Here is a 17,701-nt window from a genome sequence, read left to right as displayed (position 1 = left end):
GTGGACAGCTACAAGTCGGTGGATAGCATAAATCGGTTTACCAAAGACCGTGCGCATCAGACACCTTTGGCGTTAAAAGATGTAAAAGGCTGCATCTGGTGTAACGACAGGCTTCAATCACAACGATGAATTTCAACGGATGGCAATACATGTTAGTTAAACAAAAAATCTGGTTACTTTATGAAAAATGAACGAAAATAGTTGTAAGATCACCAAAATCACGTGATTTAGGCCATGATAAATACGTTCAAACAAAATATATTTTAGTAGAGTACCAAGTCTTTTTATAGAAAACTAGCTCGAAGCCCCGGCGAAGCTCGGGGAGGAAAAATGTGACTAAAGTTTTTATTCTTGGTTCATTTTCTATGCTATATTTAGTTTGCTTACATACATATTAGTAGCAGTGATATCACGCGAAAATTTTCTTTCATCAATAGTCTAGGGGGCTAAGTGCATGGGTGTTGTTCCGGAGGATCGGAGTTCGAATCTAGGCTGAGAAAAACTTTTTTGTTGACGGTTGTGAAATATTTTTTCATGAATTTTTTAGATATTTAATGTAATTTTTCAAATCGGATAATAGTGCATGGGTGTTTTTCCGGAGGATCGGAGTTCAAATCTAGGCTAGGAAAAACTTTTTTGTTGACGGTTGTAAAATTTTTTTTTCAGGATTGTTTTTAGATATTTAATGTACTTTTTCAAATCCGATCATATTTTGATACATATTTTTCAAATTATCATAACCATTATTAAAATAAAAGTTTGGTGGTTCAATTTATTCACATATCCATATATACCTGTATTTTCGCTATGCTGACCATTCGTACAACTGGTGTACTGGTAGTGGTGCTCGAGACTTGTATCAGAAGTTTGGTGTTCGAATCCCGAGTGGGAAATCTTTTATAGTACGAAATAAAATTTTTCTTCAAAATCTACGTTTGCCATTCAAGTAGCAATATTTCCTCGCTATTTCTAACTTGTGCTATGGTTCCTCGGCAAGACTACGGCTTCGCTCTTGGTAAACCCGTGTTCGAGTCCCGTTTCCACTTAGAGTCAGATTGTAAAAAGCATGCTTCCGTGCACTGTAAAAATGTAGGGTTTATTGCCACATCTCATCACGGGACTTTGAAACTGAGATTTATAAAAATAAAGATAACTTTTTATCCTGCGTTCATTTCGCCACCCTTACTTGTCCACATGATGTTTATTTTTTTATTTTGTTTCTCATATGCTGCAATAATATTTCTTTTTTTTCGGTGTCAGTAGATAGAACGAGCCTTTCACAACTACTGCCAACAATGCATAGCTCTTATTCAAAAGGTACGAAGCACATACATATGCATTAAGGCAACCCAAAAGTTTATCTGCCTCACTACAGGGGTAGTTTCGAGTTTCAGGTCAAGTGTCGAGGGCTTTATCGGGTGTTCACTCCGCAGATAGGAACCTTTTCAGTTTCTGTCCAGTGCCCCTAGCTATAAGCTGCTAAGTTTTCGTATTGATTTGAAAATTGTACATCAAATATTCGTTTGCAACAAAATTCCTTTAACGTATTCTAGTTGCAGTTATTTTTCTTTCGAACGAATCATGATTTACGAGGTAGAGCTTATTTTCCTTATTCTTTGCATTTACTTAACCCACTGCATGGGGACATCCTCATATGTATGTGTTAATGAACAGAAGTGCATTAGAACCTATGATCGGCAACTGCTTATAGCCAGTGACAGTAATACATCGCATATTTTTCATAATTTAAATCATTGTCGTTTACTGTGTGGAAAATACGGCGCACTGTGGCCTAAACCAACAGGAACGGTTATACTATCTAAGAACACGATTGAAATCGACCCATATAATATACGGTAAGCAGTGGACTGTTTCGTGTTGCCGGAATCGAAGTTATTACACCCTCGTTCATCTACTAGGTTCCACCTTAATGAGAAAAATCACTCCAACGCAGTTGTAAGCTTCTTCAATGAAATACAACATTACTTTTTTAAGAACATCTACCAAGAAAGCAAGCACATTTGCAGCCAGAATGCTAGTTTGACAGTAAAAGTAAATGTATCTACAGATGACACAAAATTAACTTGGTCAACATATGAAGGATACAAACTGAGTTTATCAATGGATAGATTGGATGCTTCGGTTGCAATGATCGAAGCTGAAACAATATTCGGCGTACGTCACGCTATCGAAACTTTATCACAGCTTATGGTAACAGTTAGAAACGAAATCGGAAATAAAACATGTTCCATTTTATATTTATTAAAAGAAGCTACTCTTCGCGACCAACCAGCATATGCTCATCGAGGCGTATTGATAGATACAGCTAGAAATTACATCCCAATCAAAATACTAAGGAAACAACTTGAAGCCATGGCCTCATGTAAAATGAACGTACTTCACTGGCATATTACTGACACACAAAGCTTTCCGGTCGTGCTCGAACTTGTACCTGAAGCCAGCGCATTTGGGGCCTATTCTGCAGAGGCAATCTACACCCAGAAAGATATTGAGGACTTGGCTCAGTATGCAAAGTATCTGGGAATTCGTATTATACTAGAATTCGATGCACCTTCACACGCCGGTATGTACTTCCAACACACCTAAGTTCTTTTCCATTTTAGAATTGAAATTTGGATACATTTAATTCACAGGTAATGGATGGCAATGGGGCCCCTCGCGGGGCTTAGGCGATTTGGCGTTGTGCATCAATCAACAACCATGGCGTAGCTTTTGCATCGAGCCACCTTGTGGGCAACTAAATCCAGCAAACCCTAACATGTATAATGTTTTGCAGCAACTGTATTGGAACTTCGCGTCCATGAATAATGAAGAAGATATATTACATATGGGTGGCGATGAAGTTTTTTTTGGTTGTTGGAACGCATCGGAAGAAATCGTAAATTACATGCGAGATCGTGGTATAGGTCAAACCGATAACGGTTTTCTAGAGCTGTGGAACGAGTTTCAAGTAAGTTTCAGAGCCATTTCCATACGTTAGATTCATACGTTCACTGACTACAATTTTTATATTTACAGAATAAATCGCTTCAACTTTGGGACAATGCGCGGTTCCAGTCTAACCCAAATACTAAAGAAAACTTTATTCCTGCACCTGTTATTTTGTGGTCTAGCCAACTTACAGAGCCATCTGTAATTCAACGGTTTTTGGACAAGAGTCGATATGTAATACAAACGTGGCTCCCTTCCGAAAGTGAAATTCCTAGAGCCTTACAAAGTCTCGGATATAAACTCATTATTTCAACGAAGGATGCATGGTATCTCGATCATGGCTTTTGGGGACAAACAACTTACTACGCATGGAAAAAAGTGTATCAAAATCAGCTTCCTGAAGGAAAAGGGATTTTAGGAGGCGAAGTATGTGTCTGGACCGAGTACATAGATGAACATTCTGTTGAAGGACGAATCTGGCCACGAGCAGCTGCAGCCGCTGAGCGCTTGTGGTCGAATCCAGCATCGAAGGCATCGGACGCTGAGCCACGTTTTTTTCGACACCGTAACCGCCTTATATCTCGCGGATTGAATCCAGAAGCGGTAGCGCCTAAATGGTGCGAACAGAATGAATACGAATGTCAATAATGTTATAAGGAATGTAAAGATAGAATAGACTATAACGATCACTAATGTTTGATTCGATAAAGCTAAAATATGGTTTAAATCATGGTTGTAGAATCAATTGAATAGGTGAACATCGAGTGGATAGGTAGAGTGAATTAGGGTAGAAATTATCATGTATTTTTTGATCATATCTTACATATCTTACTTTCCAGCACTGGGCATCAGTAGATTTATGTTGTTGTAAAGGAAAGGTATTTGAATTCTTCAATAGCCAATCTAGCTTCCTACAGGTGAAATAAAAAATAAAAAATAGTGAATGTTTTACCAGCAAAAAATTCAAAACTCTATCTGATAGTTACCTTTTGAACATCCATGTGGTCATCAAGAAGAAGTGTTTCAAGGCACGTTTTAAATTCGTTTGTCCAACGTTTTTGTAGGGCAAAACAACTGAATCTGGCTAATATGCGCAATAGCATGCAGGTTCGCAATCTGTTGAAATAAAGTCCGACTCAAGTTTGATTTATGCATGATATACTTAATTTTTTAATAGCATACCGCAAATTAGCATCTCCATGCTTCAGTAGAGCTTTAAGATTTACATTTTCATGTAAAACTATTTGTTCTACAATATTTGCATTCTCCGGAAGCTCTCGTAAGGCACAGTTTAAAAGCGCAAGTAGTGAACAAACTAATTGAACGTAGCAATTATTTGTATGGACAACATTGATGAAATCAACAAATAATTCTTTTGCACCCAGAATCTCAATAGCATCATAAAATTGATTTACAAAAATGTCTCCAGTGTGAATCAAGTGGCAGATTAAATCATATACAGCGGTCAATGTTTTCACCTCGTCTTTGTGCAACGTTGAGAGTTGCCGTATGGAAGCGTTATCCGACTCATATTGATTAGACGAATGACTATCGCTCCTGGAATCGGAGGCAACAGACTTATTACATAATAATTTCGAGGCGTACACTAAGTTTGGCACTAGCTTTAACTCTCTGTAAACAGCAATTATTTCCCTTAGTATGAATGGAGGAATATCGATCGCTAATGGAAGACTTAGTAAGTTTGCAACATTCTCAATAACTTTTGCACTGGTACGAAAGTTTCGTAGCGGAGCAACTATAATGCACACAAAATTCTGTTGCTTCAAAGAATCAAGTTCACCATCAAGCACTTCTTGCATGGAACGTTGTAAGAACGCGAGCCATTCTTCATTTTCGATTGGAGGATTTTGTGAAGCATCGCAAGAATCCCATCCCGGAAGCAAGCTTGGTGTGTTTTTAGCAGAACTTTTGCCTTGTGAAATATCCGGAGCGGTAAAGGAAGTTACAGATTTTCTCTGCACGGTCTGAGTACGGGCTAGCCTTTCTGATTCAATGCGTAGTGAAAAATTATCTATGCTTTGGTTCAGCTTACGTCGCTCCAGCCCTTGTGATTTTATTCTACCTGAAACCACACTATCTCTGTTTGTCGGTTGTACATATGGGCCATTGTTTGGAAACGAGCGATGTCTTAACGGGAAATTATCATTGAAATAACTTACTACAAGATTAGGATATTCAGTTAGTTGAACAACTTGATACGAAGAATACGCATTGCCAATGCCTAATTCATAAACATTGGTCAAAGCATTTGAATTATTGGTACCAATGGTAGGTATCAAATTACCCACATAATCATCAGTGTCCGTTTCCTGGTATTCTGCATCACTTTGCAAAATTACATTGATGCTGTCTTTCGAAGTTGCAACATCTTCGTCACCTTGTGTGGCCTGATAGTTTGCACTTCTCCCGGATCTCAAAAGTAGTTTAGTTTGATCACTTTTCTCCCGCGATTGCGATGCAGTTAGCGGATGAGTAAAAGGCGAATGAGGAACATCCTCATCAATAATTACTACATGTCCTTTTACAAAACTATGCGCTAGAATCCCATCCCAATTCAAACGTTGGGTCGGATCTCGTTGTAGCAACCCTTGAACGAAAGATATGCAGTTAGCGGTCAAGAAACTAGGCCACTTGATGTAGTGATTGCGTATCAGACGCACCAAATGTATCATTGACGTTGAGCTGAACGGCGGCTCGCCTGCCAGCATTTCATAAATAATACATCCCAATGACCACAAATCAGCGTGATGATCGTATGGTCTTGCCTCTAAAAGCTCCGGTGCCATATACAAAGGTGTTCCTTTTATGGACGTAAGCACATGCGTGCCCATCGTCATATTACGAGCAAATCCAAAATCACACAGCTTGGCACACATGTTGCGATCGAGAAGAATGTTTTGAGGTTTTAGATCACGATGCAATATTCGATGTGAATGCAAATAATATAGAGCAGAGATTAGATCGTAGGTAATACGTTGTGTTTTTGATTCTCCGAGAGATCCATCTCGAAGAACAGTATGAAGGTCCGTTTTCGCATATTCGGTGACAACCACTATCTCGTTATTAGTTTCGAAAGACTCCACCATCCGAATGATATTGGGGTGCTGTAAGTTTCTTTGTATTTCACATTCTCCACGTAATCCTTTTATGTCACGCCCGGATCGCCCTCGCTAGGATATTAGAACCAAACATTAATAAATAATACAAAATGATATTCGTATCTGAATCTCACCTTATTGATTATTTTCAATGCCACTATACTTTTCGATGTCTTGTCCACAGCTTTATACACTTTTCCGAACGATCCTTCGCCGATGAGGTTGCTTAAAGCATACTTTTCCATGTTAAATGCAGTACAATTTGAAGGAACTGTAATGAACTGATTGGATGTTCGCGGCGTAAACAAAATCGTCAACAAACTGTCAACAACACCTTTGCGGTCCTAGGGCCTAAAATAGCCTTAACTTCTATAACTTTTTTGTTATTAAACCAATTCCTCCAAATGACCCCTCGAACGAATGGGCTATTCAAGACACGTAACTTAGTCAAAAATGTCGAAAGTGTAATTTGACCATCTTTTCTGGTTTTTCCGGTAAATCTCGCCTGAAATGGACCGGGTCACGAGCCCATTTGCAATGTGTGCACTAGTGTTGGCAGAATCGGGATTCGATCCCTAGACCAAGATTTCCTGAACTACAGGTTGGATCATCACAGCTTGTGATGGCCCGGCGGCCAAAGTGTACTGTTTAGCCAGTTGTCAAAACGAACAGCCTATGTTTCCCGTGTGTGGATATGTGCGTCAAACCGAGTGCATGTGTCAAGAAGCTTGGAATCTGATGTTTCCTATGTGTGGTTTTGTGCCTAGCGTTGTGTTGTTTTGTTGTTGTACGGAGGCGCGAAATCCGAACACAACATTTGATTCATTCTTGTTAGTTTGTTACCAGCAGTGCTTGTGCTTAGCATATTCTCTTTTAAAAAGATAAAGTAGGTTCTGGAAGGGCGTTTGACATGAAAATGATGTCCGCTCGTGTAATAACGCAAAGTTCCACAAAATGTATATGTCAAACGCGTTTGGCAGAAAACTTCTAGAAAAATATGACGGATAAATTCCTCGTCTAAATGCCTTGCTACACGAACCGCAAACTCCAAGCGCAAACTCAAAAACCGTATAAGTTTATGTCAAAATCTTTGCGGTGCATTTTGCGGTACCAATGCTGTCGCCAGTCATGACCCCCGCCAGCCAATGACAGAATATTACCGTAGCTGTAAAATAAACAAGTAAATTTATCGCCGTATGTCCGTTTATTTTGTTTTAGAGATTTCTTATGTTTACATTTATTTCTTTTTCATCTTCTTCTTCTGGCGCATTTGAGTTTGCGGCTAGCTGCCAAAAACTTTGCGGGTGCAGTTTTCAGCTCACGGAGCACAGCAACGCGCCCTGTGAAGTTTGCTTACATTGCATTTTATGTTTGTTTACATGCAGTAAGATCAAGGTGTATAAATTAGAAGGTAAAGTCGTCCAGCGTAAAATGACATTTCATGACTTGACAAAACACTTCTGGGGTATTCACACGGTTAATGAATACGGTTATCGAATAGGGGATTTCATGTCCACCATATTGATTATACTCAAGTGTCAAATATTGTTTATAAACAAAGGGAAAACGACGAGCACTGATGACAATTTTCCCTTTTCTGGAGGACCCAGCCTTACTCATCCGGTACCTTGATGAGAACGCGCATGTGCTTCATTCACCTGCTTCACTAGCTTGATCAAGAAGCAAGACAGCGTTTCGTCGTCCACATTGCCAACTGTTCCGTCGACCGTTTCGCACTTTGGAAGACCCTGCAACGTGTTCGCAAACACCTGGCCAATAGCAATATGCAACGCGGGATCTTTGGTCATCTTCAGTAGCCTATGAAACCAAGACAGCATCTTCCGGACGTAGTACTCCCGATCGCCGACGGCCAGATAACCGTGCAGTGAGCAGCATCCTTGCAAATCTGCCTTCGTGTGCGCTCAAATTACGCAGGATTTTACTTAACACCTTGTTGACGGGAGACGAAGATCTTCGTCTGTTTTTGACTCAACGTTGAGGACGGAAAGACGGACATGTACGTTGCACGCATACCATTGCACAGTCGAGCATTTGGGTTTTTGGTTCATTTCGTCGTATCCGTTTCGATCGGTCGTTCGTTACCGGGGCGGCTGGCCCCGGTGACAGCAGCTAGTTTTGGGAAAAAAACGCCCGTCAACAAAGTGTTAAAACCGACACAATTACCACAACCGCAACAGCAATCCACGTAGCACACGGCAGTTCAAAAAGTAAACAAAAGTAACTGGGCTGTCAAAAATTTCTTTTATTTTTCTATCAACGATTTGTCAAAATGCTCTAGACGATCAGACCAGAGTATTACATTAGACCATGGGTATTCATGTGGGTTTGGGGGGGTCTGCAAAAAAACCTAGCGCGATTCGCGAGACATCGCGCAAGGTTTTTTTTATATGGAGTTCAGCTCCTGTCAGGCGACGCTGCGCTGTAGTGTTAACCCCGAGTTACACTTCTTTTCGGAATTCTGATTACACCTAGATTGCATAGGAAATCTGCTGCAAAAGAAGGGGTAAAAGAATCCTGACCGCGTGACTACATTAGGCATACCATACCAAAAACTTGGTTCGGTCGAGCTCCAGCGTACCATACCAAAGGCAACCCAGCACTTCTGGGTTAGCTGGTTTGACACTTGGAGCGTACCAGTGTTTTGGTATGGTACGCCTAATGTAGTCACGCGGTGAATGGAAGAGATCGCCCGGTTGACAGAAATTGACATTGTTGCTGGTACTATGTAGTTCCAGCAAGAGTCCCAGCAATCTGCCATAGAAAAACTTGCTGGTACTACATGACAGCTGCAAAAAATTTGAATTTTTGTCAACCGGGCGAGTTCTTGTGTACATGTATCATAGAGTATTCCAAATTTTACTTTGTCCGTTAATATGAATGCAATGCAAGTGTATTCAAACAACATAAATTGCAATAAACGAAATAAAAAGCGTAAGTTATGCAAATGTGTAATTTACGTATTTATTCGTGTGGTTGTACATCTCAGGAATTTAAATCGATGTAATAAACCTACCCGGTTGACAGAAATTTAAATTGTTGCTGGTAGTATGTAGTTCCAGCAAGAGTCCCAGCAATCTGCCATGGAAAAAATTGCTGGTACTACATGACAGCTGCAAAAAATTTGAGTGTTTGTCAACCGGGTAATCTATTGTCAAATTTTGAAAACCGCCTATCTCCGAATCCGCGTATATCGAGTACCGCGTAAGTCGGATATCTACCCAGCGAACGGCGGTACACTGAAAATCGAGCAGTTTTTTGCCTTTTTCTTTCGGACCCCCCGATTTCCGCTTAACGGGGGGTCGAATTACACGCACACAACATTGAGTCAGAGGTGGCACGCACACCAAGCGCGCCAGGCAAAAAAAGAACAAAAACATAATTGTTCTCGTATTCCGCTCTCTACTATGCCCAGCCCCACTCTTTCTCCCAGCTCGTCTTCAATTCTCACCAATGCGTCTTTTTCTACTATTTTGTCGTCATGTTGTCTCGATAGGATAAGTCAGTGCAATAATCACTCTGGGCTATTTGTCAGTTGTCTATGCCCGAGGTTTAACATCCAATATTAACCTAGGAGGAATGGACATCGTTTTCCATAACTTTCCATTCTCTCTCCCATCACGGCGCACGACTTTGCTCCGCTCAGGTGTAAGCACGGATGGTTTCGCTCACAGCTGTTCGACGTGAATGATATGAATGTGTATGTGTTCGATGCATGCATGGGGATTGTTTTGTTTGCGGAATGAAATTGCGTCAAGCTAATGGAATGAAATTGCATGCATGAAACTAAGTAATTTCTTTATTTGTTGTTTTACTTGTTCATTTTCTTTGTTCTTCGTACGTTTTACTATAGAATTGAATGAATGAAAGAACAACATTAAAACAACGATTAAAAATAATGAATTGCTATAGGCTGAAATACGGTAGTAATGCGTCTTCACATAAACGCAACAACCGCAATAATGCCGTTAATCGCTCTATGCACGTGTCAGCATGAGTAAAGGTCCATTGGATTTCGGTTCATGGAAATGAGCCAGAGCCTTTGCGTTAATTTTCGCCATTCACATTATTGAAACAAACAGAACCGTACAGCGATTGCTACTAATTTCAAACTTGATATTTGAAATCGAATTTAAATCTAGAGACCTCTACATTGCTCAGCAATCAGCTGTGCCAATAACATAGAAAACTCAGAGCACATGACAAACAAACATAGGTCCAATAAGAATGAAGGAGATAGCACATTTGAGGCATGCTCTTTTTGCACACAGCAAAAAGCATTGAAAGAGAATCCTAAACACGCATACAATGCATATGCCTTCCGCTTCACGCACACCATCAACCGGTTTTTATTCCGCGTTAACAGCAAATGCATGACCCAGTGAGGTAGGAAGAGTAAGGGCATAGCATCAATAGCAACTATCTCGATCTTGCCCACAGTAGAGGGTCGTGGAGATGGGATTCTCCCTACCCCTCGCCTGTAAAATGAACTGATTCGAGCAAAACCGTTCGCAGGGTACTGTACTCAAGGATCCAAACTGTCGATGTATTGTTTCAAAGAAGTGGCGGGCCACATCCAATGTTCTTGCGGGCCGCATGTTTGACATCCCTGGTTTAAGGTATCCAAGCAAGCGCTTTCGGTTTAGTTTTAATCATTTGTCCCTTTTTAAGACATGTATGCGGACCCCTGATCTAGGGGGCCTGATTTAACCTTTCATCGAGTTTCTGTGACAGAAAGACGGTATATTATGGATCGGTGGTTTGCCGTTCGTAATACCGCAGTGTGCTAGACTTAAGATTCGATCTAACACCTGTGGCGTGGTATACAGGGTCCGGTCTCGGTTGGGAATCGAATTCACGCTGTCGAGGTGGTGAGCCCCGGCGCTCATGGGCCGATTGTCTAACCAGGTCCTACTATATAGTCTAAAATAGCAGCCCCAGCACCCCTCGCTTCCATCACGAAACTTCAACTTTAATTTACTACTTGAAGTCGCTGATGTGACACCAAAATGATGTGTGTGTAGTTTTCAAAACTCTATAAACTAATTTTATATTTTAAGTATGCCTCAAAAATTAAGCACGTGAAACGCTGTAACATGAATATTTTTCGGAAATCTTGCATTCCACCGTGTGTTTCGTTCGGAAATAGGGCTGGTAGCCCTATCGCAGTCTCTCTGTGTCTCATTTACCTCTTTATTCCTGTTTCATCCGCCAGGTTCCCATTTACATCGCTATTTATCTGAATCCTTTTCACACTCTCTTTACTCTCTCCGCAAATGTTTCTCTCACCTTACGTATTCTACATTTCAACTTTTTTTCGTATCATTTTCCCGCCAAACCGTTCCACTTATTTCTGAAACATAGCACAACACTCCTCTGCTTTCCCAAACCCGACTAGCCTTTCAGAAGATATTACAAAAAGAGAGGAAAAAACGAGCATTGCGTTCGTCGTTGTCACCTAGTGTTCTACATTTTTGCTTTGAAAATAGGTCAGCGAAGAGGGCGAATCTTTGAGTTCATTGACCGTGGACCGTCTTTTCCGGCGGCTTCATAACCGTCGTCAGCGCCAACGTCTTTGATATCATCTGAGCGATGCTAATATTGCTATTCGTATAGCTTTGATGTTATTAAGATTTAATTCTGCATCGTCATTAGCTTTCCCAAATTTTGACCTACGGGCACCTACTGCTATCCCGTGCTTATAGTCGGCTGCGTGTGCGCACTACACAGATTAGTCGATAGAGCAAATACATGTCTTGTATATTTGCAATAGCCAACTAGCTGCCTACAGTGTGAGGCATGCAAAGCCGGATGATTGTAAATCCTCAAACAATTGTCGGTTTTTTCTTCGCACAGCAAATGGTTTGGCATCTAATAATATTTTTCAGAACATAGCCATACTACCATTTAAGGCATACTTTGAACAAATTTTAAACTTCGGATCAGAATAATGCAATATACGAAGAACTGTTTCATACTAACATAAACATGGCAATGTGCTATTATACTTTAGAAAGCTGATACTTTGTCTTCTTAAGCGATTTTTCGAAGCGAGCGACTCTTAGAAAACGGTACCGGGTGAGGTAAACCAGCGAAATGGATTTTAAGTTCATTCTAATAGTGAAAACCATTCGGCTTTCCAAAGTCAATCTCATAAGATGACTAAGTTCTGAAAATTGTGTTGTAGAAATAGTGGTCAAGGTCAACTGTATGGGTTGTAATGTTGCTGTATGTCAACTATATCTGGAACTTTACTTTGAAGTAAGAAAACTAAGTATACAGCGTTGATGTTCAATTGATCGAAGATATGTTTAGCGGATTAAAATACTGCTTACATTTACAGAACATTGCTTTGGATATAGAAGCTCACAACGGCCGTCGAGTTTGGAAAATGGAACATATCGGGGTCCTAATTTAAATATTGTATAGCTTACTGGAGAAAGTCTGGACAGAAATTCGTGTGAGTTCATTAACCGGGCGCTACCTATAGCAAAAGTCTGCGTCTTCGTAAAAACCGACATGTGCACTGTCTCTCCCCTCTTCGATGTAACGTACGAAGAGCCTCATGTCTGGCCCGCGGAAGATTCAAAGAGGAAGCGGAAACTGATTCAGACATCGATACTGAGCCTAGCTTTGAATGCAGAAAATGTTTAATCTACATAAAACGTTAATCTACATAAACGTTAACATAAAACGTTAACATTGTGTATGTATATATATATATTATTTAAAAGTTATAATATTTGCTCAATAGAATAAACCTTTTCCTTGATCGGTTTATTGTTTACTATTTACGAGCTGATTGCATTAGTTTCAATAGCAAACCATTTCGTTATCCATCAATTTCGTTCACTAACTACACCCACACGTCTTCTGATTTTTTTCCTCATTTACAGTCGTGTCATCGTTGTCGTGTGTTGGTTGTTGGTCATTGTGTTTGATGACGATTTAATTAGGAAATGTGTTTGTTGAAAAGTCTAAATGAAGTTGGTTTGGATGAAATAATAAGAAATAATATATTAATTACTCTTACAACAAGTGAATAATTAATAGCTTTTTAATAAAAAATCGTTGAAATCCAACTAGAAATGTTGTTTCTTTGATTTATCTACGTTATCAAAGAAATTGTTATTATTACTTTTTTTTTCTATGTGATACGACTTGAACTTACAGTAGTCCCAGCCAAGATCCAAGGAACCAAACACACTATTACTAAAAAGTGCGGATCACACATTCAATTTTGTAACAGCATTATTCATATTTTCTGTGAATATATATTTGAAAGTGAATATGTAAGCCGAAAAACTGTGGTACTATGGTATGTGGTAATAAATTTGAAAGAATTGTTTTCTTGTCTGGCATAAGTGTCTTGATTCACGAGGTACGTGCAAAATGAATGAATTCCCACCGCATAACACATGATGCAGAGCTATAACTGAATCGAGCTTCTTTTCCGACCCAAAATAGAACTGGATAGGATTGGGTTTAAACCTGTCAATTTTAGATGCATTTCTCTCGTTCTATTTTGCATTTTAAGTAATCAATGAAGCGAGGGAAACTACTGCTCAAAGTAATAACGAAGAAATGATCGTGGATGACATAGCCTTAAATAGACGGCCGGTTTAAGTGGCAAATGCAAAAATGTTTAAGTGGCCTCTAGCAAAAATGTAGCTCAACGTCCAAAAGCCAATTCATACTAAGTAACGTGCTAGCCCGTGATATCGATTGGCGTTTTTTGTTCATGCCAGAATTATATTTAAAAGTTAATTTCTATATTCTTACAAGATCACTCGATATTACCCAGGTGCTTTAACATATTCAATTACAGCTTCGGTTCGTGTGGAGTAAACATACACGCAGTGTTTAAACTACCTAAAAAAGTAAAAATTGGTTTACAGAATCACAAAGAGGTAATTCATATTACCATATGTGCTACCTTAGGTGGCCATAAACCGGTAAGCCATTTTTTAAAGACCGCCCCGAAGAGTGACGTGATCAGGGAAGGTTCAACTACCTTTGATAGTGAAAGTTCGAACACCTCACCGTGTGGATTCATCGCGTCCGCATTCGTATGTGTAGATGTATATGCATGTGTATGCTGCCCATACACTTGGGGACAGCGGTAAAGAAGGCGAACAAGATACACACTACAGGAATACGGAAAAAGATATAAACGGCAATGGTCAACCGTCACAGCACCAACCAGTTGTTACCTGATTTATTTCAATACGGTTATATGTTCATGAGACAGGTTGTTGAACTCTTAGCACACATTTTTGCACTCAAAGCATACACAGCTGCAAAAGCAACAGTCAGTACAAAACTGCTAAACGAATGCCTGTCTGTACCACAGTTGTTTCAATTCAAGATTAGTATTTACATCCAAATTCGATGCTGTACTCACGCAATCTCTTAAGAAGAATTGAAAATCAGGACATTTCATAATGAATTCGGTTCTTCTGTAATTGCAAAGAAATGCTCATCGTTTTCAAAGGCAGGGATGCGTGTTCCTCCCGAATACTGGTCTCCTTTTCAAACGCTACTTACACAAAGAGAGGGCGCTGCATACTCGCTTTGAGGGCGTCTATATTATATAATATCGAAACAAACATAAGGCAGCACGAGCTTCGCGTTGGCTATGACATTTGAATAAATTAAAAACCAGCAGTGTCAACGAACTCAATTTGCGACTATCGTTCGGGTAGCATATAAGGGTTATTTTAAATATGCGCCTTCAACTCAGCTTTGTGAGGAGCATGTAACGTACCACTTCCATGGCTGAAAGGATTTTATTGCTACTGTTATAGTAATTGGTATTTACAGTGCCCTTGCAGTCAGTAAACCTGAAAAATCTACACGCAATTCAGTTTTGGAAATGTTGGTTATCGATATCCTCAATCCAAGTAATAATAAACTTAAGATGATATGGTATAAGGTGTTAAAGTTATCCAATGAAAATACGGCAAAGGCCGTAAAAACATATGGAATTAGTTTTAATTCAATATACTCTATGCAATTTTTTTTTGTAACCATAGTGCTTATATGTTACAATAAAAACATGTAAGATCAAGTAATATTATTCTCCATGCTTAGTTTGAAAGAATGTCATACGTTGCAATGCATGTATCCCTTATTTTACTAACAGTTCTTCTTGTTGGCGTAACGTCCTCTTGGTCATGCCTGCCCGTTAAGGGCTTACGAGACTTGGTTCCCTGTTGTACGTGGATAGTCAGTCCTCTCGTATAGGGGAGGGTCCGGTCTCGGTTGTGATTCGAACCCACACCGTCGAGGTGGTGAACCCCGGCGCTCATGGGCCGATTTTCTAACCGGCGCTACCGCACCAAATAACTAACTTTACTAACAGTTCTATGTTTATTTTCTGGACCTTGCATTTAAAAACACTAGGTTTTTTTAAACAACTCAAATCCTATCAAAATACGCACTACACTTATCAAAATTGGAAAGAGTATCAAAGACGCAGCGGTAGCGCGAGGAAACACCACACCACAGGTGTGGGATCGAATCTCGAGTCTGGCACCCTCCGGTATTACGAACGGCTGACCACCGATCTATAATATACCGTCTTTCGGTCACACAAAATCTCTTCGGAGAGAGGCCTTGTCCCACTAGGGGATGTCGTGCCACATAAAAAAAAAAATCAAAGACCGGGGGGTCCGCGACAGCCGAGCGGTAGCGCCGGTTAGAAAAACGGCCCATGAGCGCCGGGGCTCACCACCTCGACGGCGTAGGTTCGAATTCCAACCGAGACCGGACCCTCCCCTATAGGCATGACCAATAAAGTATGTGGGTCGTTACGCCAAGAAGAAGAAGAAGATCAAAGGCATTTTATTTTTTCCAAAACAGAGATGGAAATAATAGGGAAATCTTAAATTAAAAAGTCATGTGAATTAATGGTTGTAGTCATAGTATATGTTCGAGGATATGACCAAACACATTTCAATGTAATAACACTTTGAGGCCAAATAGCTCGCAATAACCAGCGCTTTTGTGAGCAAGATTTCATATAGAAAAGAGACGAATGACCAAGAAGGTCAAAGTCTCTGTAATTCAATAAAAAAAAAATTCATATACAATATTTCCTGATCTTTGAACCTGGTAAACTAAGTGTTACATACCCTAGTAACAGGCGGAATAGAAAAAGGCTTCTGATCAAACGTCTATAGAACTATAGATGCTAAGAAATTAGTATTAATAGGTCAACCGCATTATGAACTGCTGTTGAGAAAACTGTAAAACGTCACATTAACATACAAACACATAGGACAAGAAAAATGAGGTTGCTAAAAGCATACGTTTGTAGGTCAATTGCGGTAAGCGAATACGACAAGAGAGTATCTTACTGCGTCAACTGGAGATGCAAGCTAACCTGGAGGCTTTCCCACAACCTACGGTTCGCCAGATGAGAAAAGGTAGATGCGAGAGGGTAAGGTAACGAGTATACGAAAGAACGGTTGGAATCGAAACTTCCGCTATGTCCATGGCGATAGGCATGGAATGCGTAAGGAGGACATCGTATAAGAGAGCAACTTTTTCCACTGGCTCCCACTGGTCCAGAGCTAGCGTAGGGAAAGCCAATTGAACCCTAAAGTCAATGTGCCAATGGTGTCGTTAGCTTCGCCTCACTCTTTGATTTCGCTGTGGTCGTAGTTGTGCTCTCGATCTCAATCTTGAGTCGTGCCGATGATCGCGAATGTGGTTGTTCCCTGGGAGCGGTCAGGAAGGAAGAACGAACGTAACGCCACAATGCGACCGGCTTGTCTCACAATCCTCACTCTCCATGCTGTTAGCACCGTAGATGGCTATTATGAAAGTACAGATTCCAGCACTATGCTTGGGCTACGCAATTTTTCAAGCTTCGGATATAAGAGAATGGAATATGGGCATAAAGGTAACATTCATTCGAATTTTTATCCATTTCATCGATCTGAACGTTCTACAATTCAACCAATGATGAGGCTATATGCTCAAGTAGGTTAGGGATTCCTTTAAGGCCAGTCGCGGGAGAGTTTAATGCGAATCACGATCACACTCTCTTACTGGTTGATTACTTCACGTAGCTCTTGTTTGTAATCCTGAGACAGATATTACTGAGACTGAAAGATTATATCATTATACTATGCTTTGATATACTTTCTACAACCATGATGCAAACAGAGGTATTTTATACGTTTTGCTTTGTTTTCAAAAAACAAACCGCAGGTTGTGAACAAAACAAAGTTTTTTGATTTTCCAAAAAAAAAAAATTAATGGAAATATGTGAAAAGAATAATAAAAATAATGTGAAATTTAATGGACTTAATCATCATGACTGAGGGTATTAAGCATTCTCCAACTTTAAGAATTAAAAATTAATCCGAATGTTGAGTGTTTGGATCTACGCTGCTTGTCGTCGGTAAATAAAGTTACATCGCTTTGTCATATTTATCGTCCCAAGTCTAGATCATCTGCCATAGAGAAGTAAAAGAGGTTTGTTTGCGGCGGTTCGACTTGTTGCACTTACTTATTCACAACGGTACTTGGTGACGTCGGTACTTGTTAGCATCCTCAATATAAGTTAATAAATACCTATGTAAAAAGCAAAAACAACTATG

General features: G+C 39.9%; 2 protein-coding genes across 3 annotated transcripts; one reads left to right on the top strand and one right to left on the bottom strand.

Annotated features, from left to right (window-relative positions):
• Positions 1–125: 125 nt before the first annotated feature.
• LOC131263499 (chitooligosaccharidolytic beta-N-acetylglucosaminidase) lies at positions 126–3,901 on the top strand. The gene is made up of 4 exons (XM_058265708.1): positions 126–151; positions 1,920–2,584; positions 2,655–2,971; positions 3,040–3,901. The coding sequence occupies exons 1-4, from the start codon at positions 126–128 to the stop codon at positions 3,598–3,600; spliced, it is 1,569 nt and encodes a 522-aa protein (XP_058121691.1). The 3' UTR covers positions 3,601–3,901.
• LOC131261271 (serine/threonine-protein kinase fused) lies at positions 2,994–6,556 on the bottom strand. 2 transcript variants are annotated; one of them, XM_058263265.1, is made up of 5 exons: positions 6,206–6,556; positions 4,135–6,143; positions 3,939–4,068; positions 3,776–3,863; positions 2,994–3,562 (listed from the first exon to the last, which is right to left on the bottom strand). In XM_058263265.1, exons 1-4 carry the CDS (start codon positions 6,314–6,316, stop codon positions 3,810–3,812), a joined length of 2,304 nt encoding a protein of 767 aa, XP_058119248.1. In that variant the 5' UTR covers positions 6,317–6,556; the 3' UTR covers positions 2,994–3,562; positions 3,776–3,809. The 2 variants fall into 2 exon arrangements, with proteins under 2 accessions (XP_058119248.1, XP_058119247.1); XM_058263264.1 differs by having other exon boundaries at positions 3,785–3,863.
• Between the last annotated feature and the right edge of the window lie 11,145 nt (positions 6,557–17,701).

The sequence above is a fragment of the Anopheles coustani genome, chromosome 3 (assembly GCF_943734705.1).
Source record: "Anopheles coustani chromosome 3, idAnoCousDA_361_x.2, whole genome shotgun sequence".
NCBI classification, from domain to species: Eukaryota; Metazoa; Arthropoda; class Insecta; order Diptera; family Culicidae; genus Anopheles; species Anopheles coustani.
The sequence above is the reverse complement of the archived record's forward strand: the minus strand, read 5'-3'. Positions and strand labels throughout refer to the sequence as shown.

Excerpts from the sequence above, each read along its gene's own strand:
- LOC131263499 (XM_058265708.1), top strand. The coding sequence starts at position 126 with ATGAATTTCAACGGATGGCAATACAT. Across the intron at positions 152-1,919 it reads TTCAACGGATGGCAATACAT|GTTCCACCTTAATGAGAAAA; the intron begins GTTAGTTAAACA and ends TTCATCTACTAG. Across the intron at positions 2,585-2,654 it reads CGATGCACCTTCACACGCCG|GTAATGGATGGCAATGGGGC; the intron begins GTATGTACTTCC and ends TTTAATTCACAG.
- LOC131261271 (XM_058263265.1), bottom strand. The coding sequence starts at position 6,316 with ATGGAAAAGTATGCTTTAAGCAACCTCATCGGCGAAGGATCGTTCGGA. Across the intron at positions 4,069-4,134 it reads CATGGAGATGCTAATTTGCG|ATTGCGAACCTGCATGCTAT; the intron begins GTATGCTATTAA and ends TTATTTCAACAG. Across the intron at positions 3,864-3,938 it reads ACCACATGGATGTTCAAAAG|GAAGCTAGATTGGCTATTGA; the intron begins GTAACTATCAGA and ends TTTCACCTGTAG.